Here is a 21,876-nt window from a genome sequence, read left to right on the forward strand (position 1 = left end):
GCCTCACATTAAATTTCCCATCAAAACTCTTGTTCCGTAATTTTATATTTTCAATCAAGTATTTTTTCTCACTGTTAGAATAACTGGACATCCCATTTTTTGTGAAAGTTAAAAAGTCTCTGCTATTTTCATGCCAATACTAGGTTTTCTTTATCATTCCAATGGTTTTTCTTCAGTATATAATACAAACTGTTTTTTTTTGGTTCCTACAGTTTCAAAACCTACAAAAACATCACCAGGAAAAACCTACAGAAAGAACGATAAAGTGCTCCACAAAGTAGGATCACGTGCACCAAAATCCTTGTACAATATGGCAGGAAATAGACGAAAATCTTGCGCGGACATGAATTCATTGGAGAGCAAAGAAGATTCCGAATCAGCAGATCAATTAGGCAATCTGCTTGCGTCTGAAGAGTATCGCACTGGCAATGGTGAATCCACTTCCTTGCATGATGAAGTCAAGGTGAGTCCAGGGGAAGAGATTTTTACAATTAATAGGTTGTCAGGAACTTGCAGGAGTAATTTAACTTGCCTTTTCAATATTTTGATGTAACTAAGTTGTAGCCCATACATCCTACAAGCTTTTAATTTTACCATGCCCCTTTTATAGTCAAGATAAAGGCCTTATCGCAGTGTGAATTTCTTCCCAAAGAGAGTCTCTTGGGAAAATGTTTGAAAACAGAGTATGAGAATGGCTATAATGAGAAGGTGAGCGCTAACAAGCATCAACCATCACACCCTCCATTGCTAAATCTTATTTTTTTAACTAGAAACAGTTGCAGCAAATTAATTTCTGCACGGTAAAGGTATATTTTTGCAATGAATTCCCCCCAAAAACATTGAATCATGTAGATCGTGCATCCTGCGTTACGGAAGGCGAGACAACTTCTAAAAATTCGCATGCCGATGAGTGGTGGCACCGACCCGCATTGATGAGTTCGTGTGTCCCAGTTGCGCACATCTGTGCATGCACAGTAGCGGCTCCAGTGAATTTCTGTCGGATTGTGAGACTTTTTACTTGGTTAATAATTAGTTCGGGAAAATGAAACAATGCTATTCGGGTGTAAAATTATGTGTTCTAAAACTTTTTTTCTTAGGAATTTCGTCTTAAAATGGACTCTAAATGAGATATTCGTGAAAAACCGAGTGCGGGAATGAATTTTCCATTGCCTCTCTGCAGTCTCCTCGAGTGCTTGGGACACACGCTCTCTCCCCTTCCCCGCCCGCCCATCATGGGGCTCCGAGAGACTTGCCTCGCTCCGCCTGTACTAAACCGAGCCGGACGCACGGTCTACATGATTCAATGTCTTTAATTCCCCCTCCCCCCCACCCCTGCTAATGTGTACTCTTTGATGATCAACCTAGCTTTAAATTATGTCACACTCACATAGGAGGAAGTGAAAAAAAGAGAAGACGATTATGTCTTTCTTCATTTTCCCATCAAATGTAGCTGAGAATATCTGCAATCTTGAATTTGAGAGCCAGATCAAATTTTTTTCAAAACGTTGCCACTCTACCAGTCGGTATCAGCTTTTCAAATGATAAAATCAAAAATTTATGTAATAATTAAAACTTTCAAGCCTCAACAAACTTTTTTAGTGATCATATCATGCCAGCATTGCTTTTTCTGATCATGGAATCGGTTCCAAGTGAAAGTAACCTATTTCTTTAGCACTCATTCGACCTGTGTGTGTTGTCATTTCTTTCAAATTCTGAAATCGTACAGAAAGTGGTCTTTTTCCTCTGTGTTTTGCCCCTTCCATATTTTATCGTAGATATGAACCTCAGGTCTAGTTGCAAGTATGTACAAAAAAAAACTATTCTGCGAAACATATCTTAGTATGTATCTAAAATTATATTGAGGAAGAAATAGTTGCCAATGTACATTAAATGAGAGCAAGAAAGATAGGTTGCCTGCAGAAGGAACCATCTCTTTGAAGTCACTTTGATTGCAAGTAACAGTAGCATCAATGTATTTAATTATCTCTGGGAGGAAAGGTTCCTATGGCAATTGAGACTTGCGGAGTACTCTAGTGCGCTGAGTTGGCAGCCTAAAAATATGTCTCTTTTATTGTATTTGATGTTTAAACGCCAGTATTGGTTATGCCTTCTGTTGAGTTCTGTATCATTATGCTACATTATGCTAGAAGCAACCCTAGTTGGAAGAAAAATCTGAGAAGCGCCCATATTTTGTTGAAGATTTCAAAGTGCCGAGGAAGAAATATTTCATTGATTAAGTTGTCTTGTTTTTCTGTCTGCTGCACCATTTTATTTTTTGTCTTTGTTTTTATAGAAACTAATTGAAGAAGAGAGGAGAAAGTATGAAGAGCAAATAGAATTTGTACGACGGCAACAAGCAGAACATTGTGCTCGACTTCATCCTCCTCCTTACCTTATTTCTGATAAAATCAAAGAGGTAAGAGCTTCATCTGAAGATTCTTCAGAATCTTTTTTAAATGGATCAAGTCTATACAAGAATGTTTTTTAGGGTTCATCATTTTTAACTACGCCATTGGTTAGTTGATATATTTAATGGCACTACATTAAGCAAATTGACTGTTTCAAATCCTTCATTTTACTGCGCTTTTCTAGTGTAACATAATTTAGCCTTACTACTATCTTACCCGCCGAGTATAACTCATATAAATGTGGAACCTCAGGATTGCTACTGTCAGTGAAAACCACATTGACAAAAAAAAAAAAAAATAATAGTAAAAAAATAACTGGTAAAAATTAGGAAATATCCAGCTTTGTTTTCTTCTATAATCGTAGATTTTTTCCTCTTTTGATCCTATGTATTAACGTGAGTTTTTAGTGCGTTACTCGCCCACAGTAAGTCTAAAAAAACAGCTAAGTCAGCATCGCTACAATGTTGATGTAAGTTGTCCTAAAAGTGAATAGTACAGTGCTGAATCGATGGTCCAGGAACTGCTCATAACCCATCTTGTGATCTTCCAACTCCATACTTAAGTTTTTAATCTCACATCAAAAAAGTGTTGAAAAAACCAAAAATGGACCGAATTCAACTGAAATGTACCAAGTCGCATTTTGGAGAAAAAAGTTTTGAATTCAATTGTTCATACATTTGAACCATATCTGAGGCTCGGACGCCGATGCTCACGCGGCTTTGCTCATTGTCGCCGAGCCGGGTTGTCTTATCTGGCGTCTGAGTCTGAGCCTCAGGTATGGGTGCTGGGGAAGCGGAGAGCGGCCGGAGTGGACTGGAAGAGAAGGGTACAAGAGGCGCCGCACAATGGTCCGGTCAGTGAAACCTCAATTTACGCACATAAAACAGGGAATATCTCGAAAACCGCTTGTCGGATCTCTTTCGGCCCATGAGAACTTTTGATCAGAATGACCAGCTGAGCAGCATATCCAAGTTTCATTAGATCGTAGAGAGAGCCATTTCCCATAAGGTCTGTGGCGGGTTCTTATTTAAGACTCATTTGTTGCTTTAATGACAAACCCCCTCTGAGCAAAGCACAATAGCCTTGTAAAGCGAACAAAAAAACTGTTCCATATGCTGAATTTTTCTCCTCCAAAAATAATCTATAATTGTGTTACAATATTTGATTCATTGCTTATTTGCTTTTGCTTTATTGATCCCTTAAATTGATAATTGAATTTTTCCCTTTTTTCTGCTCATTAATAAACAGACTATAAACCAGGCACCATCTGCAGTTCTAGAACTTTTACTAGCAGAAAAGAACTACTATCAGAAGGAGTACCACCGATTGCTGGACAAACAGCTGGCAAATGAAAAGGATGGTGTAAGTATTGAGAAATATTAAATTACATTGCATCAATCTAATTATAATCAAAGAACTTTTTTTTTTCTTCCTTTATGGGGAAAAGTCCTTTTCACTTGGCAAAAAGCTTTTCAGCTGAGCAGTTTTAGCCAAGTCAGGTTGAAAATCACATTTTTCTGCTATGAATGTGCGAAAACATGGATTTTAATCTGAGAATTTTAAACCATCTAGAAAGCAGATAAGGTACATTCAGGCAGATCAGGATTTAGGAACTGCAAACTTTAAACCGGCATTACTATGTTTAGTTTGACATTCTTTGATGTTTTACGCTGAAGTCTTTTTTAAAACAACTCACCAAGTGGCACCAATTTCTCTGTGGAAAAATTGAAGTGGATCAATATTGATAATATGGAAAATATGTCCGCTAAATAATATATCTTTTAATTCTCTGGCAATATGTATTTAAAAAAAGTTCAAAATAATTCAGTCTGAAAAATATGTTTGATTTTCCTGTGTGAGCAAGTTACAACATCATCGAAACAGACAAGTTTCATGAGTCATAATCACTTTAATCGTGTATCGTCCATTGTTTTAGGTCGGTGATGGTAATCAAGGTCCAACAAGTAAGAGCTCAGAGAAGATTATTGAGCAAATTCAAAGCGAGATTCAAAAGTCAACCAACGAAACTGTAAGATTTTCATGACCCAAGTCATCGAGCATGCAACTCACCTGCATCTGCACGTCCTCCGATTGGTCTTTCTAACTCTGTGGTGTTTTCTTGAATTGATTAGCAATCTTTAGTGCTCTTTGTCTTATAGTTTTTCTATTGTGTATAAACTTCCAAAAAGAAAAAAAGAATGTATAAACTGGTATCTATACAACCCTTGTCTCTTGTCATTTTCTAAGATGTAGTGATCTGTTCTTCTTAAACTTTCAGGAAGTTTGTATTTGTACGTTTTTTTTTTGGGGGGGGGGGGGGGGGGGGGGGGAGAACAAGTATTGATGTGGACCAGTGGAAACATAAGGTACAAAGGGTATCCCGGGATAAGCATGTCAAAATGCCCTTGTGAACGGATTTTTACTTTAACCATTTTAAGTCATCAAGGGTGTCCTAAAACTTAGGTTTTGGGGAATTTTAGCCCCCCAACCCCCTCCGCCCCCCCTCAGACCCCCCAAAACCGCTTTTTGGGGCTATTTTTGACTATGCTAACGTCTTTTCCTCATAACTTTCGTAATTTTCGTTAGAATTGAACCAAAATTTGTCAGAATCTACATCAATTAGCTTAGTTTTTGTAGAAAAAAATTCATTATCATCGGATAATATTTTAGCTTCTAAAGAAATTCGTAAAATGTTTTTAAAAAATCATTTTTTTCCTTTTTTCGCGCTTGGTGACGTATGGAAACGAGGACACAAACAAAAATTGCCTCTTTTCTTAAGTTATACATCCAATAAGATACAGAAAAAATTTCGTGTTGATCGGAGTGGTGCGCCATACTTAAAAACGCAATTTTCTAACCTCAAAACGGCCAAAATGCCACCATAGCCTCCTTTGATGACTAGGCGTGGAGAAATATGTAGAGAGAAACATCCGGTTTTATCGTCTCACCTCTTAAGTGATCCACTTAAGTACCTTGAGCCAAAATTTCGAGTTGATCAGAGTGGTGCGCAACACCCAAGCACGCAATTTTCTAAAATCAAAACCGTCATATTGCCCATTTCGGCACCAATTATCACTCCGTGTCAAAAAATAAGAAGAGGGACATCCGGTTTTATCATCTCACCTCTTAATTGATCCACTTAAGTACCTTGAGCCAAAATTTCGAGTCGATCGGAGTGGTGCGCAACACCCAAACACGCAATTTTCTAACCTCAAAACGGCCAAATTGCCCATTTCGGCTGAATTTGGAACCCATTATCACTCCGTGTCAAAAAATAAGAAGAGGAACATCCCATATTATTGTCCTACCTCATAAATTAGACACTTAAGTACATTTAGTCGAAATTTCGTGTCAATCAGAGTGGTGCGCAACACCCAAGCACACAATTTTCTAACCTCAAAACGGCCAAATTGCCCATTTCGGCTGAATTCGGAACCCATTATCACTCCGTGTCAAAAAATTAGAAGAGGGACATCCGGTTTTATCATCTCACCTATTAAGTGATCCACTTAAGTACCTTGAGCCAAAATTTTAAGTTGATCAGAGTGGTGCGCAACACCCAAGCACACAATTTTCTAACCTCAAAACGGCCAAATTGCTCATTTCGGGTGATTTCGGCACCCATTTTCACTCCGAGTCAAAAAATAAGAAGAGGGACATCCCATATTATAGTCCTACCTCATAAATTAGACACTTAAGTACATTTAGTCGAAATTTCGTGTCGATCAGAGTGGTGCGCAACACCAGAACACGCCGTTTTCTTGTTAATTTAGTTACTAGAATTTGCCAGTACTCAGTGCACTACCACGTATTATTGAAGTTTGGAGGAGGAAACGCTTCTACGTGGGGGATGAGCGAGCATCCCTACTGTCATATAATTCCTGGGAGTTCAGAGGTTTCGCTGAGTGATCGGGTCTGCTACGCGGTAGGGTGCCAAAATGAACTTTGAAATGTGCATCATGCACTTTTCAAGCGGGCTCGTCGCTGACATACAGTGATAATGAATGCCAAAATGAGAATTTTGGAAGGTTTCAGGTTAGAACACGGCGTGTTCCGGTGTCGCGCACCACTCTGATTGACACGAAATTTCAACTAAATGTACTTATGTGTCTAATTTATGAAGTAGGACTATAATATCGGATGTCCCGCTTCTTATTTTTTGACACAGAGTGATAATGGGTTCCGAATTCAGCCGAAATGGGCAATTTGGCCGTTTTGAGGTTAGAAAATTGTGTGCTTGGGTGTTGCGCACCACTCTGATTGACACGAAATTTCGACTAAATGTACTTATGTGTCTAATTTATGAGGTAGGACAATAATATGGGATGTTCCTCTTCTTATTTTTTGACACGGAGTGATAATGGGTTCCAAATTCAGCCGAAATGGGCAATTTGGCCGTTTTGAGGTTAGAAAATTGCGTGTTTGGGTGTTGCGCACCACTCCGATCGACTCGAAATTTTGGCTCAAGGTACTTAAGTGGATCAATTAAGAGGTGAGATGATAAAACCGGATGTCCCTCTTCTTATTTTTTGACACGGAGTGATAATTGGTGCCGAAATGGGCAATATGACGGTTTTGATTTTAGAAAATTGCGTGCTTGGGTGTTGCGCACCACTCTGATCAACTCGAAATTTTGGCTCAAGGTACTTAAGTGGATCACTTAAGAGGTGAGACGATAAAACCGGATGTTTCTCTCTACATATTTCTTCACGCCTAGTCATCAAAGGAGGCTATGGTGGCATTTTGGCCGTTTTGAGGTTAGAAAATTGCGTTTTTAAGTATGGCGCACCACTCCGATCAACACGAAATTTTTTCTGTATCTTATTGGATGTATAACTTAAGAAAAGAGGCAATTTTTGTTTGTGTCCTCGTTTCCATACGTCACCTAGCGCGAAAAAAGGAAAAAAATGATTTTTTTTAAACATTTTACGAATTTCTTTAGAAGCTAAAATATTATCCGATGATAATGAATTTTTTTCTACAAAAACTAAGCTAATTGATGTAGATTCTGACAAATTTTGGTTCAATTCTAACGAAAATTACGAAAGTTATGAGGAAAAGACGTTAGCATAGTCAAAAATAGCCCCAAAAAGCGGTTTTTGGGGGTCTGAGGGGGGGCGGAGGGGGTTGGGGGGCTAAAATTCCCCAAAACCTAAGTTTTAGGACACCCTTGATGACTTAAAATGGTTAAAGTAAAAATCCGTTCACAAGGGCATTTTGACATGCTTATCCCGGGATACCCTTTAAGCATTCTAATGCATGTTTCTTAACCAAAATTTCTTTTAGAACATAATTTGCACAATACAAATCACTGAAATCAACTTCTGACTAAGATATTTACGTTTTCAGTTTACATTGGTTACAAGAATTTTGAATTCCCGGCGCATAAGAAAAACAATGGTCTATCCAAATCGAATCGTGCACTACATCTTTTATGGCAGGTTTTTTAATCGAGCAATGTTTCTTCCATACCTTCTGTTGTTCAGAGTGTTAAAAACATGGAACAGCTGAGCCAAAGCACCAAAATGGAGGTTGCCATCTTTTTATACCGCAGTGACTGTTACTGTAATGTTAAGTGCGCAATTTATCTCAAATTTACTTTTGTTTTTTCATGCGTTAGAGGTTTGAAGAGGTTTGAACGCTTTGAAAAACGTTAAATAGCTCAGTGAGTAGTTAGTTTCAATAATTTTTGTCCCACAAAACGAGTTCTGCGTTAAATTTTTTACTGGAATGCTTAAATTTGTACCTTGTCTACTGGTCTATTGATCAAAAATGATAAAAGTCCCATAATCGAAAAAAAACATTTCCTGAAGGAAAGAGTTCTATTATTCCTCCATGATAATTTATGAACAAGATCTATATTGTTTCCTCCCATTGCCACACAATTTTGCTTGAGCAATATGTTTCATATCTTGCGGTCAGAGAAGAGGTGAAGATCTCTTGTTTTGCTTACCTTCATGAGAAAAGAAACGCTAAGCATGACCAAAACGGCGTAGTTGTTACACAGTGCTGTCTCCTACCCAAGGCACAGCGTTCAAGGCGCACCAGTCAGTGATTGAATGTGGCATAACAATCTTTCAAAGAAAATCTGACTAAGTTCCATTATTGACAGCGCGTTGTGTCGCTGTCGGTTGCTAACTTGCAATGCAGAGTTCCGCCTTAAGTGCAGCACCTTTACCGTGTTTGTGGTGATTTGGGACCAGATGAATTTAAGTATTCTCAATGAGCTGGTAAGAAAGCCTCTTCATCTCTCTAAAGTAAATTGAAAATGAACATAGAGAAAGCCTAAACTAAAAAACTCAAACTCACAAAAATTAGTTTCGGCTTTCTTTATTTTCATTATTTAGCTCACAGTTTGTTACCTAGATTTCCCGTTTGTTTCGTTTTGTTTTCGTTACTTTTGGTTTATTATTGAATTGAAAATATTCAATCTTTTGCATGTGGCTGTACTTGAAAATTTGCAAACACGTACTTGACAATGTTCGAATATGCTTGAATTTCTGTTTTTAAAACTTGCATGAACCGTGATTTTCCTGACCTGTGTGAAGTTTTTTTTTTTAAAACAAAAGTCATTGACTTCGGATGAGAGCTTTGCAATGATATATTGTCCCAAAAGTCAAGTCACAATAATGTAAGAGCAAAAAGATGAAGGTAGCAAAATGCAGATTTTACAAGCTTAATACATAATGATTATATTAACAGCTTTCTAACAAGACCTTGTTGAATTTATTTGGTCAAGAATTTGCTGATTCATATTAATTAAGAGTTTGTGTACCTCGTGGGAAATTCTCAAATCTTTTTGAGGGGGAGGGTAAAAAAAAAATGAAAATGCAACCAATATTATTGCACTGCCTTTATATGTATTATTTCTCTTCTGTTCGAGTTTTCTGTTGGATTTGCTTTGCATGTCCATGAATATCAGAAATGTTTTTTTTTTAAATTTTTTTACCTTTCATTTACTCTCCTTTTGTTATCTTAAAATAATAGAAGTCTTTTGACCTTGAAACATCTCAATATTTAATCAAATTTTCTAGATGGGAATCTATACTCTCATTTTACTCTTTTTAGTATGTTAATGGAGGATATTTTTTTTTTTAAAAAAAGTCCCCTTCCTCTGTTCATTTTTTAATTTGAAGGTCAAAATTGAAGAGAGGAAGTTATAAAAAACAAGCTTCTTAAGTAAAAATAAACTAGACCAAATTAAAAGCATTTTACAATTGATGATTTTCCAAATAATTAGACTTGTGCTTTGTGTTTTGCTGCTAGATTTAATTTTCTTTTGTTTCAGCTGGCAAACTTGATCACAAAGCTAAATGAGAAGGATAAAGAAATCATAGATTTGAAACTGTCCATAGAAAAACTTTCTTCTGAAAGAGGAAGAGGAGATTATTACAACAGTCAAAACGTAAGTTCTGATTCTCAGTAACTAGGATAAAACATGAACGGATATTTGTCAAAAACAACTGTTGCCATCAAAATTATTCTCTCTTTTTTCTTATGTTATATATTTTTGTTTTTAGTTGGCGGAACTAATGGCAAAACTGAATGAAAAGGACAAGGAAATTATGGACTTGAAGTACTCAATTCAGAAGTCCTCTTTAGAAAAAGGGAAGGGGGACTATTTAGACACTCAAAATGTAAGTACCTTTAAAAGTGGTTTTTGCCCTTATTTTTTGAAAAATAAGTGTCAAATGGTTCATAAGAATATGATTTTGTCAATGGGCAATGATCAAGATCCTAAGTAAAAAAGGATTTGAGTTTTTGCAATTAACTTGCGGATCATAGGTAATTAGTGAAGACCATCATGCATGCTTATTGAAGAGTCGTGGAAGAAGATAAGAAAATTTCAATTTTCTTTCCACCATCCGATGCTGTTTCTCTTCTCTTTTTGAAACCGAGCTTTTCCACATTAAATTTGGACCAAGTTTAACGCAGATGAACCGATCCAGACTAAACCGAGGATTGAAGTTGTGTTCCCTCGTAAGAATCAATGGCAGAAATTAAGTCTACCAGCTTTTTTCCAAGTCAAAATATTTTTGCTGACTTTAAATTTGGGTAAGAGAAAATATGCAGATAGGTAAGCTCACAACTCCCAACCCATTTTTCTCAAAAGGTTGACTCTGTGCCTCTCTGTTCAATTCAGTCCATCAGTTCCTTTAATTCAGTAATAATTTTTTAGAACGCAATGAAATGTATTGTGCCCATTTTTTTTCTCATAATCACGTTTTGATCTAATTGTTTAGGCTTTAATCAGGAGCCTGGAGCTAGAAAGGGACCTTGCCAAAAGAGAAGTCAAAAGGTTGGAAGAAGAAAAAGCAGCCCTGTGGAGTCAGCTTTCAGTAAGTTACACCGCAATCACACGCTGAATGTGGGAGCTGAATGTGGCTTCAATGTGGAAGTCATCGGCCCGATGCCTGAATTTTGCGCGTGACGCGCAAAATTCAGCAACGATTCTCAGCAACCATCGGACCAATTTTGAATTTGTCTGAACTATTCGAGTAGATTTAATACACATCTGGTTGAAAATAACTCGAATTTACTAAATTTCAGCCGTTGGGCGATGACTGTTGACTTCCACATTCAGCTGCTAAATTCAGCGTCTGATTGCGGCATTAAAATCAATAGGCTCTAGACAGCAGAATATGAACTTGTCGGAACATGGAGCTCCTAGGTCCCTAAATGGCAGTCAATCTTCTCACAATGGAAACACCAGAAAAATGTTGCCTATTCTTCACTTTCAAATGTCGAACCAACAATGTTTTTAAATGAGCACTGAGCTGCAAAAATGAGAAACGTATGCTAAAAACCAAGTCTAATAAGTGCTTCAATAATGTTTGAAACGACACGTAGTAATACTTGGAATAACAAGTAACTATGGATAATTTGAGTTCATTGTTTGGACTCCATTTTGGGCCCTAAGAGCTCCATGAACTGATCAAACGGATCCTCAAAATGACCAACTTGCCCTTATTCTCCCTATACAGCGGGCTTATATTGCATGGTTAAGATAGGGCTTTGTCTTGTTTTTTTTGTCCTATTGTGCCAAACTATAGGGCTCCAGACATTCTAAAAAGCATTGCGTTATAAATAAAAACAAACAGTCATTTTTTGGAATATCTGTGCCCCGCTATGCCATCTGTGATACAATTGGCTCGAAAGTTTATTGATCACTAAGAGGCTACACCCCTTAACCACGTCGCACCTCAGGTGATAAATTTTATGTGTTACTGTTATGATTTTATATTATAGAGAAAGATATTAAGAGAGTGATTGACGTTAACTTCCTAACAATTACAATAAGGTCACTTAGAGGGACCTTATGGATTGCAACTTGTTAGTCACAGTACAGTTTCAAAGCAGAAATTAAAGTTATGTGCTTTGCAAAATATTTAAATGTAATGAATTAAGGCACATTATTTCAAAAACTTTGAAGTTCCTCTTCAGATTTCTGAATTTTCTTCTCTCTTTCTCGGTTTGTATTTTTTTCTTAAAAATGTTAGCAAATTTTAAAAAAATGTCTTCAAATCATCTCTGCAATTTTTGAGATCCCAATGGTCTCATGTCCAGAAATGAACAAATACACGAATATTCTTCAAATGGTCCCTTGCAAAGCAAATTGTGGGCAGAATATGAGATGAAACTAGTTCTTCAGGAATATTGGGGGTTTTGTGGCTCCTGTGAAGGGAAGGGCATTTTTGGAAAACATTTTGTCGGAGAAAAAAGTTTGTATCAGCCATTGAATATGTTCTCATGTCTATGGGAGCATTTTCCGTTCAGCCTGCAGTCTTGCATGCTGATTAACCCCAGGATATCCTTCATGGAAGTTGTGTAATTTCATCGGTTCCTGTTTCTTAAAAGTGTTTCCTTTGATTTTCAGAATATCAGAGAAGGACATAGGCTTGGCGAAAACAGGATGAGTCAGTTATCTATTGATTTTGAAGATAGACTCCGAAAACTTGAAAGTGAACGCTGTGAACTTCTGAATAAGCAAACATCGCAAACTTTGATCATTGAGAATTTCGAACGAGAAATTGACCAGTATCGAAAGAGCCTTGTGCAGTCTCAGCAAGACCTCACGGAGCAAAAAGCTCTGTACAATCATATGAAGTAAGTGTTGTTTTTCGTTGCACAATCTCTGCCTTCAGGTCGAGTCAAATTGGCTGCAATAAAATATTACAAAACGTTCGATTCTCAACGCCTTTTCTACCAATTAATGCATTTAAAGAGTTGAAGGATTTTGAAGTATATATGTATCTTCTCTCTCAATCTCTGACTGTCTTAATTGGAACAAGTGCGGTAGAAAAAAAACATTTCTTAGCAGCCTGCTTACATGTGAATTAATTTGAAAACAAAAACGGAGACGTTTTGCCAGAAATTTCTAGCATCTTTTTTCAAGAAATAAAAAATGAAGTTCCTATTACTATTTATATTCACTTTTTTATACAATGGCCTCAGTAGACCAAGTTTTTCTCAATTGTTTTCTTATTTTCTTCACAGTCATTTTCAAATCAGTCAGGCACCAATACTGTACATATTATTTTACCTTGATTCTCTACTTCTGTTTTTCAGACTAGCACATGAGCAAGCTGAGCGAGCTCTTAGAGATTGTCATAGTAATCAAGGCCACCTGAACAAAGAGCTTTCTGTCAACCTAGATAGGATTCAAGCCTTAGAAAGTGAAGTTACCACTTTAGATAGAGAACTGCAAAATGTAAAAATTGAGAGGAATACTCTTCTCACCAACTTAAAACAACTGGACCAACAAAAAGATTTCTTACTGGTAAACATTTTCTCATTTTACTTTTTGGCTTAAAAAATCTGATCTGACGTACTAGCTGGTTTTCATGTTTTTTATGTACATATTTCTTCGTATCTCTTCAAAAAGTAACTGTTTTGTTCCTATTGGGCAGGCTTTACCAACGACAGCGTTACTTATTATAATGTAGTCCTCTGATTTCTTGCTTTATTGCCCTAAGATTTCAGGAAAACTCCACAAAGAGCGAACAAATGGCCACTGTTGCATGATGTTTGCATGTCATCCTATAAGTATCTACTCACACAAAACCCAATTGAATAGTTTAGTTGAATGTTTACATAATTGGCACATTTATGAACGTTGAGTTTTTTATTGCTTACTATTCTTTAAAGATAGATGCATCATGGTACTAAGCTATATCGCTGAAATTCCTCCTTGGATGAACTTTTTATTTTCATTTGCGTCTCATCTTTAGTGGAAGAAAAACAGAAGAATTTTGTGCAGCCCCTCCAATGCAGATAGCTTTAAATTAAAAATACGAGGGTCATCCAAAAAGTAAGGTTCCCTACCTTGTATCTTTCGAACGAAAAGAGATAAATCAAATCGGTAAAAAAGACATTATTAGGCATACTCTAAGCTTTAAAACAAGCTCAAGTTTTTGAAAATCAGTTGAAGGGTCTCCGAGAAAACTTAAATTTACTGAGACAACCTCCTGTCGCCGCGTGCCCACCTCCGGGGTCAGGAAGCGCGGAAAGTCGATTATCTCAGACTCGGGTTATCGCCTCCAAACATCAAATCAAAAAGGACTTTGAATGTTTTCATTGAGTAGACATTACCTTACTTTTAAATGTAGTCTCCGCATCTTTTTTGACATTTCTGGTATCATTACAGTAGCTTTTTGACGCCTTCCGCGTGGAAGCGCTCTCGTCTTGGCTACGAAACCAGTCATTGACAGCGATCTGCACATACAAATCAGTTGCTTTGTGTGGGGAAATTTTCCCCCAATCCTCCGAACTCTTCCAATTTAGCCTCAGGTGACTTCTCTGTTCCCGAGCTGAAATACTTCCACGGTAGAAAGCGATTTCTAGCTGATTAAGAGGTGCAGCTCGCTGTCAATGACTGGTTTCGTAGCCAAGACGAGAGCTTCTACGCGGAAGGCGTCAAAAAGCTACTGTAATGATAACAGAAATGTCAAAAAAGATGCGGAGACTACGTTAAAAAGTAAGGTACAGTCTACTCAATGAAAACTTTCAAAGTCCTTTTTGATTTGATGTTTAGAGGCGATAACCCGAGTCTGAGATAATCGACTTTCCGCGCATCCTGACCCCGGAGGTGGGCACGCGGCGACAGGAGGTTGTCTCAGTAAAATTAAGTTTTCTCGGAAACCCTTCAACCGATTTTCAAAAACTTGAGCTTGTTTTAAAGCTTAGAGTATGCCTAATAATGTCTTTTTCACCGATTTGATTTATCTCTTTTCATTCGGAAGATACAAGGTAGGGAACCTTACTTTTTGGATGACCCTCGTAAATGTGTACAAGCGCATGAACAAGTAATAATAAGGCTGTAACACAACTGTTTCAAAATTTGTTTCAGGAAAGTGCGTAGAAATAAGAATGCCTGCTTTTTGCGTTTTTAATTTAATCAAATTTCAGCTGAGAAAAGACTTTCAAAGTTGTCCAAATTAAACCATGTTTCAAATGGAAAGATATTGTGCCAACTGTTTTTGTGGCGTCATGAAAGCTGTTGGCACTGTATTTTTCTTATTTTCTTAATACTATCAATGGAAATGCATGCCTTTTAACTGTACTAATATGTATTCTAAAAAATGTAGCACTAAGCAGTTTTGTGAAAAAGAAAAGATGTATCTGCCAAAATTTTAAGAATTCCCTTCTTAATTTCTCCGAACTTGCTTTACGGGTCATGGTATCCTAACAGATTGTCACTGAAATGTAAATGAATTTTTTCTTTGAGAATATGAAGAATTTTCAAAGAGATGGAAGCTTACCTTGTTTTCGAAGAAGTTGATTCTTGGTACATAGTCACATTTTTTTCCGGCGAAGAGATTGATCCTGATTCTGCCAAGCAAAATTGGCCAACAAATTTGGATTTTTGCTTCTATCAAACACAAAAATGTCCCATCTTTTGTCTCAGTTTTTTGTTAATTTTTTTGCACAACATCGTATGTCTGCCGTATAACTGCTGCAATAAAACTCAACTCATTCTGGGTAGAGTCTTAACTGTTTTATTAGCAATTATTTACTGCTGGAAAAATACTTCACAGCATTCAACCAAGCTTAACCATTCTGAAGTGTCAAAACTAACTGTATGATTAAGTCGTTTCATTTCAGTTTTTTCTTTTTTAGTGTAAATTAGATGACAAAACTGAAAGAATCGCATCAATGGAAAAGGAAACTATGAAGAATGAAACCGTATTGCGGCAGTACGAGACTACTATCGCAGAACTTCATGCCAAATACAAGTAAGATTTTGCTGATTTCTCTTTCTGCATGATTTTTTTACAACACAATGCTCACCAAAGTATTTGCTCATAAAAATTAATAACTGATGTAACTTCCCAAAATTGATCGTCTTTCTTTGTTTGATTCTCTCATACTTAAATGGGTGTCAAGTGAAAGAATTATAACCACATTATGCCAGGCGGCCACGTCATGTTTTCGTTTCGCATTTTTAAGCTTATACTTTTTTGATAGCCAGATTGGTAATTTTTAAAATTACTATCTCTCATCCTGAATTGCCTCAATTGTCAGGGAGTTTTCACAACAGTCGTCAGTTTCTCCTCTCAGTTTAATGAAAATAATGTATAATTCTTTCCAATATCCAGGTATTATTTTTTATTACCTGTATCCTTTAAATTGTTAAGAAATGTTTTACATTTACTGTGCTATTCTGCTATTTGTAATGTCAAACTTGTAATGAGTGACTTCGAAGCTAAATCAGAACTTCGGTTTCTGTTAGCGTCCAAGAATGGCAAGTCACATTTACGTTTTCTCCTTTATACTTGTGGCTCAAAGAATTTGTGGTCCATGCTGAAATCCTGTTTTGATTAGAGGATGCCTGAACATATTCTCATCATTTCCTTTTACCAGTCAGTTAAAAAATTGTGATGAAATTTTTTTGCATCAATTCAGAAAGGTTACTGAAATGGAGGGCTCTACGAATAAAAAATGTCAGACGAAATGGTTTCTAAGGCTAGAGTTGCAATTTTGCATGCTTCTGGTTTGAAGGAGTTGAAAGCGTGATACTAATTAAGCTGAACATTTTTTAGGAACATTAAATGAGAACACACTATCTTTTTCAACCTTTTCATTTATTTTTTTCTTTAAGTAAAATTCAATTGGTTATTGGACTAATCTAACGAGCAAAATTAATGTGAAGTAACGGACTATCACTTTCTGTAACTGTAAGTTGGTAACTTATCACAAACATATGTATGTACATTGCCTTTAAATCGACTTTCGCAAAAACAGCTAATGCTCATTTGTTTATCTTGTGAAATTTTTGGTCTTGAAAACTGTTGGAGGTTTCAAGATTTGGGTATGGAGATTTTTAGGGTTTGGTGATAAGTTTGGGAGTTTTGAAGGATATTTCTTTAACCAAATGTTATCCAGTGTGTATGCAACATTATGACCAAACAGGTAGTCTAGTATGGTCTTGTGACCAGAATGATAGAAGAAAGGCTGGCGAAAAAATTTTGATCGGTATCTTCCCGGGGGGAGAAAAAAAAATGCCCCATGAAAGCGTGGCGATACGTTGTTGAACAAGAAATGAGGGAATGCCTGCTCCCAGAAGGACCTTGGGGGATAGGGATCTGTGGTATTTAGGTGTCATAGAGCATCAGAGAGTGTTGTATAAGCAGCTCTTATGTAATTGTACGAATGAAAGGCTTGTGCAATTTTTGGCAGCTTTTTCTTATTAGTAAAAATCGACATCAGCAGTTTTTACAAGAGCCGATTTTTTTTTCAAATAGTACGAAAACTATGTAGAACAAAAGATATGTTCACAATAATTATTCCTTTGTACAAATCATGCTAATATGAACAACTCAGATCAGTTTTTTTGCTTCTTTTTATCCTTAGAAGTGATAATTTAAAATAGTTGATAAAGGTTGGTTGAGAGTGGATTTCATGAATCAGCTGTTTCGATTACGCTTAACAAGGAGTAAAATTTCCAATAAATAATTCTTCATATTTACATGCTTACTTTAATGAGCATTGAAGTTTACAAAAAAGGGAAGTAAAAATTCTAAATCAGTCTTTCCTTACAGGTAAGTACCTTTCATGAGTAATATTTACAAAATAAATAAGAACTAATCCGATGGGCATGTGTGCAATGTTTTCTCTCTTTCTAAGTATGTCAAAAGAAAATTAACTTTTTCCTTCGGAGGACAAATTTTAAAAAAAAATTGTTATCACCGCAATTCAACACTAGATGAACTTAATTCTTCAAATAGCGTTTCTAAATCTATTATGGGCACAAGTGTACTTGACGGCCTTTTTTCTGGCTCATTCAAATCTTCCCTCAAAGCTCTAGCATTGTCCTCACTCAGACCTTTAATCACATTCTCACTGAAACTCGTCGTTGTTTCTAATGTTTCGTCATCCGACCGCCTACTGCTCTCGGTTATCTCTACCTCAGATCCTCTGAGTCTCTTCTCTTTTAGCTCTTTTCTAGCTTTCAGAGAATCGTCGCTCCTGTGATTGCGCGCCTCGTTCTCGGCGCTCAAAGTATTTTTTATCAGAACCTCAGTGCTCCGCTCCGTGCTGGTAGGCTCTTTGTGGTTTTTATATCTGTAGGTGGTTGACGGCTTGAACTTTTGTTGCGGACTAGTAAAACTGTTGTTGAATTGGTAACTCTTGCTGTTCAAGAACTTTGCAATTGTAACGACTGGTGGTAGACATGTAGTGATGTTGGTCTTCTCATCTCGGTTGGGTGTGAAGCCGGGGCGGCACTCACATTTCCCAACCTTCCACCCTCTGCCTTTGCGCTGACCTTTGCCTCGATCAGGCACTATCCATTCACCTACATTGCAGGGGCCTTGTGTGTAAAGTTGCCGACATGTTCCATCTGCCCATTGGATGACGCCACGCTTAGAGCCACACAGGTCCTCCAGAATTTCGGAGTTGTCTTCACTCCCAGAGATCAGATTTGAGTTCGACTGGCGTGCTTGAGCCCCGCATTGGTTGAGAGGGTTGCCAGGCTCTCCTCTGAATGGCATGGGAAATATTGTACTGCAATTAAAAATCAGAAATTGATTGTAAACACTCATATAGCGTTTAGGAGTTGATTCGCTGGCTTTCTGTTGTGTGACTCGTTTTCCTTGCGAAGTTTTGAAGGGAGAACATGTTACGTAGAGCTTTAATTCTTAACTTTTATAGAAGCCCGCCAGGTGTCCTAGCTAATCATATAAGACAAAGAGGTTGTTCCAAAAACGCCGATTTTGGCCCCCCCCTGGATTCGGCCCAAACTTTGCTCAGATGTTGTACTAAGTGTCCCCGACGCTTTGGCAAAATTTCAGCCCCCTCGGATAATTAGGGGGGAGGGGGCAGGGGGGCAAAGTTGCAATTTTTTTAAAACTTTAAAAATCGATATCTCGCGAACGGTTTGAGTGTAAGTGTTGCGGTTTGCGCTAAAAAACGTTAAAAAATATTCTCTACAAGAATATTAATGCTGTTTGCAAGGTTGCGTAATTTATCGCGGTCATAAATCGAATTTTTCGATTTTGAAGGTTCGACTTTTTTTCGTTTTTCGTCTCCCCTCTCCAGGCGATCGTTGCTACGTGAATGAAAACCGGTTGAGGTGATTCTCCATGAAATTTTGCATCTGCTATACTTTGTTTGACCTTGGGGAAACGATTCGTTCGTGAGTTATAGCGATTTTTCTGCGCGTTACCGGTTACGCGCGGGCGGTATATCGGCGGCGCTCCATCCCGCACGGGCGAGGCAGAGGTTGTTTCACCGCTAGGGCCTTATATTCATGCTGTAGGCTGTAATTATCGATATTTTCTCCTCCCCCCACCCTTCCCCTCCAATAAATATTGTTTTAATACTTCGTTATACAGGGTGTCCCAGACCATCCGTAACAGGTCTTTTTCTCGGTTGGTTTAGGTAGTACGAAGTGGGGGACCGCGGGGTTATAGAGGGAATTGACCCCAAGGAATCCGAATTTCACGGTCCCGAAACCCCCCATGCCCCCCCCCCCCTGGGAGGTAGGTGCTCCCCTTGGGGTCATGATCCCAAAAGTCGGGAGACATTGTGCCTCCCCCTTTTACGCCCCGAGGGTGGCTAGGGGGCCTCGGGGCCATAAAAATCGGATTCCTTGGGGTCGATTACCCGGGAAATCATTTTTTTCCGGAGAATCTACGTCAATTTTGACCAAAGGGAAATTATGGGGGAGGCCGATGTCCCCGTTTTGAAGAGATCATTTTTGGGCGCAAATTGACGTAGACCCTCCGGAAAAAGATGATTTCCCAGGTAATCGACCCCAAGGAATCCGATTTTTATGGTCCCGAGGCCCCCCTAGCCACCCTCGGGGCGTAAAAGGGGGAGGCACAATGTCTCCCGACTTTTGGGATCATGACCCCAAGGGGGGCACCTACCTCCCAGGGGGGGGCATGGGGGGTTTCGGGACCGTGAAATTCGGATTCCTTGGGGTCAATTCCCTCTATAACCCCGCGGTCCCCCACTTCGTACTACCTAAACCAACCGAGAAAAAGACCTGTTACGGATGGTCTGGGACACCCTGTATAACGAAGTATTAAAACAATATTTATTGGAGGGGAAGGGTGGGGGGAGGAGAAAATATCGATAATTACAGCCTACAGCATGAATATAAGGCCCTAGCGGTGAAACAACCTCTGCCTCGCCCGTGCGGGATGGAGCGCCGCCGATATACCGCCCGCGCGTAACCGGTAACGCGCAGAAAAATCGCTATAACTCACGAACGAATCGTTTCCCCAAGGTCAAACAAAGTATAGCAGATGCAAAATTTCATGGAGAATCACCTCAACCGGTTTTCATTCACGTAGCAACGATCGCCTGGAGAGGGGAGACGAAAAACGAAAAAAAGTCGAACCTTCAAAATCGAAAAATTCGATTTATGACCGCGATAAATTACGCAACCTTGCAAACAGCATTAATATTCTTGTAGAGAATATTTTTTAACGTTTTTTAGCGCAAACCGCAACACTTACACTCAAACCGTTCGCGAGATATCGATTTTTAAAGTTTTAAAAAAATTGCAACTTTGCCCCCCTGCCCCCTCCCCCCTAATTATCCGAGGGGGCTGAAATTTTGCCAAAGCGTCGGGGACACTTAGTACAACATCTGAGCAAAGTTTGGGCCGAATCCAGGGGGGGGCCAAAATCGGCGTTTTTGGAACAACCTCTTTTACTTAAAAATTCAACTAAGAACTACCAGTACTGGAAAATAAATCGCTGGTCCATAGACGTTCTTTTATAAGTCAAAACTTTTTCCTCACAATTTATGTAAGTCCTTGCCACAAAATCCCCCCCCCCCAAGGAGTACAGTAATAAGATTTTCTTATGTTTGTATTTATTATGTAAATTTTTGAAGCTTTAAGCAGAAGTGGTAATGTGTTTGTGCTTACTTTGGATCAGAAGACGTTGCCTTGCAGCCGCACATCCCTTGGTATGATATGCCCTCAATGCTTGTTTTCACACTGTCTTGAAACAGAACAATTTGACCGGGTGGACAGGGTCCTTGAGATCCCACCCTGTGGCAACCTTTGCCGCCTGGGAAGTACAGCCTCCCTGTCTGGCACGGTAGAGGAATGCATCCAATTTCCATTCCAGTTATCTATCATAAGTCAAAGTAGAAATAAATTCAAACCATAAGCCATAATTTTTGCAAAAACAGAAGTAAATGCAGTAGTACCATTCATAACTTTATGCACACACTAAGTATCCTGTTTGTGAAAGTATCTATTCACTCCTAGAGTTCTATCTAGCTGGCATAATTTAACCTCTTTGAAGCAGAAAATGGAAAAATTTAAATGAGAAGAAAAAGGAGAATTTTCCCAGAAGTTCCAATTTTCTCTTTCCTGTTTTTTTTTCTTCTACCCTATCTTGTCCCTTAATCTATTGAAAAGAAAAATTAATTTATTGCTTGGAATTATTTATGCACAAAAAACTATCCCAGCGCCACTATCTATCAATTTCAAAATTCTATAATTTAATATGTACTCATGCTTGGAAAATGCAGCAATTTTTTTACGGTTTCATTGACCATTTTTTCCCTCATTTTCGATTTTTTTTGTTTGAGTCAATCATTTTTGTATTAGTCCCAACGGTGCTAACAATGAGGTATTTACCGTGTAATTTACGCTGTAGAGTTGACCTGGGGGACAAGGTCCTCTGGTGTATGGTCGGTAGCAGGCATTATCGCCCACCCAACGGACGTAGCCTTCCTTGCAGACACATTCAGCTCTGTTTCCAGGCACTTGGACTATAAACTGCTGCCCTTGCGAACAGGGCCCAGCTCCACCTGCAAAGTTAATTTTATGAAAAATTGTATTCCTGTGTGTATGTGACTATTGAGACCATAACTCAGACACTCTCAATCTCAAGTCTCTGAAACTCCTTAAATCAATCTGCAATTTTCAATTGATTTAGCATCTATCATTTGATAAATTAGAGCGGTTTGGTCAAGAATAGCCCTATTTGTACAAGGACTG

At 38.2% G+C, this 21,876-nt stretch overlaps 2 protein-coding genes across 6 annotated transcripts in view; one reads left to right on the top strand and one right to left on the bottom strand.

Moving 5' to 3' along the window:
- The window catches only part of LOC109031421 (uncharacterized), a 127,872-nt gene that overhangs the window by 20,550 nt on the left and 85,446 nt on the right, over window positions 1-21,876 (top strand). For all 5 annotated transcript variants that reach the window (XM_019042919.2, XM_072302809.1, XM_019042918.2 and 2 more), the window contains 10 exons: window positions 213-463; window positions 2,294-2,416; window positions 3,657-3,770; window positions 4,345-4,437; window positions 9,697-9,813; window positions 9,929-10,045; window positions 10,652-10,747; window positions 12,286-12,515; window positions 12,978-13,188; window positions 15,528-15,643. In XM_019042919.2, the coding sequence (XP_018898464.2) occupies window positions 213-463; window positions 2,294-2,416; window positions 3,657-3,770; window positions 4,345-4,437; window positions 9,697-9,813; window positions 9,929-10,045; window positions 10,652-10,747; window positions 12,286-12,515; window positions 12,978-13,188; window positions 15,528-15,643 (1,468 nt within the window). The remainder of the gene's footprint in view (window positions 1-212; window positions 464-2,293; window positions 2,417-3,656; window positions 3,771-4,344; window positions 4,438-9,696; window positions 9,814-9,928; window positions 10,046-10,651; window positions 10,748-12,285; window positions 12,516-12,977; window positions 13,189-15,527; window positions 15,644-21,876) is intronic.
- LOC109031422 (uncharacterized) overlaps window positions 16,476-21,876 on the bottom strand; it is a 43,707-nt gene continuing 38,306 nt past the window's right edge. Inside the window, exons 6-8 of the mRNA XM_019042924.2 lie at window positions 21,514-21,686; window positions 20,791-20,999; window positions 16,476-18,413 (exon numbers count right to left, since the gene is read on the bottom strand). Coding sequence (XP_018898469.2) covers window positions 17,594-18,413; window positions 20,791-20,999; window positions 21,514-21,686 — 1,202 coding nt within the window. The 3' untranslated portion in view covers window positions 16,476-17,593. The remainder of the gene's footprint in view (window positions 18,414-20,790; window positions 21,000-21,513; window positions 21,687-21,876) is intronic.

This window comes from Bemisia tabaci, chromosome 7 (assembly GCF_918797505.1).
Source record: "Bemisia tabaci chromosome 7, PGI_BMITA_v3".
In the NCBI taxonomy this organism is placed as follows: Eukaryota; Metazoa; Arthropoda; class Insecta; order Hemiptera; family Aleyrodidae; genus Bemisia; species Bemisia tabaci.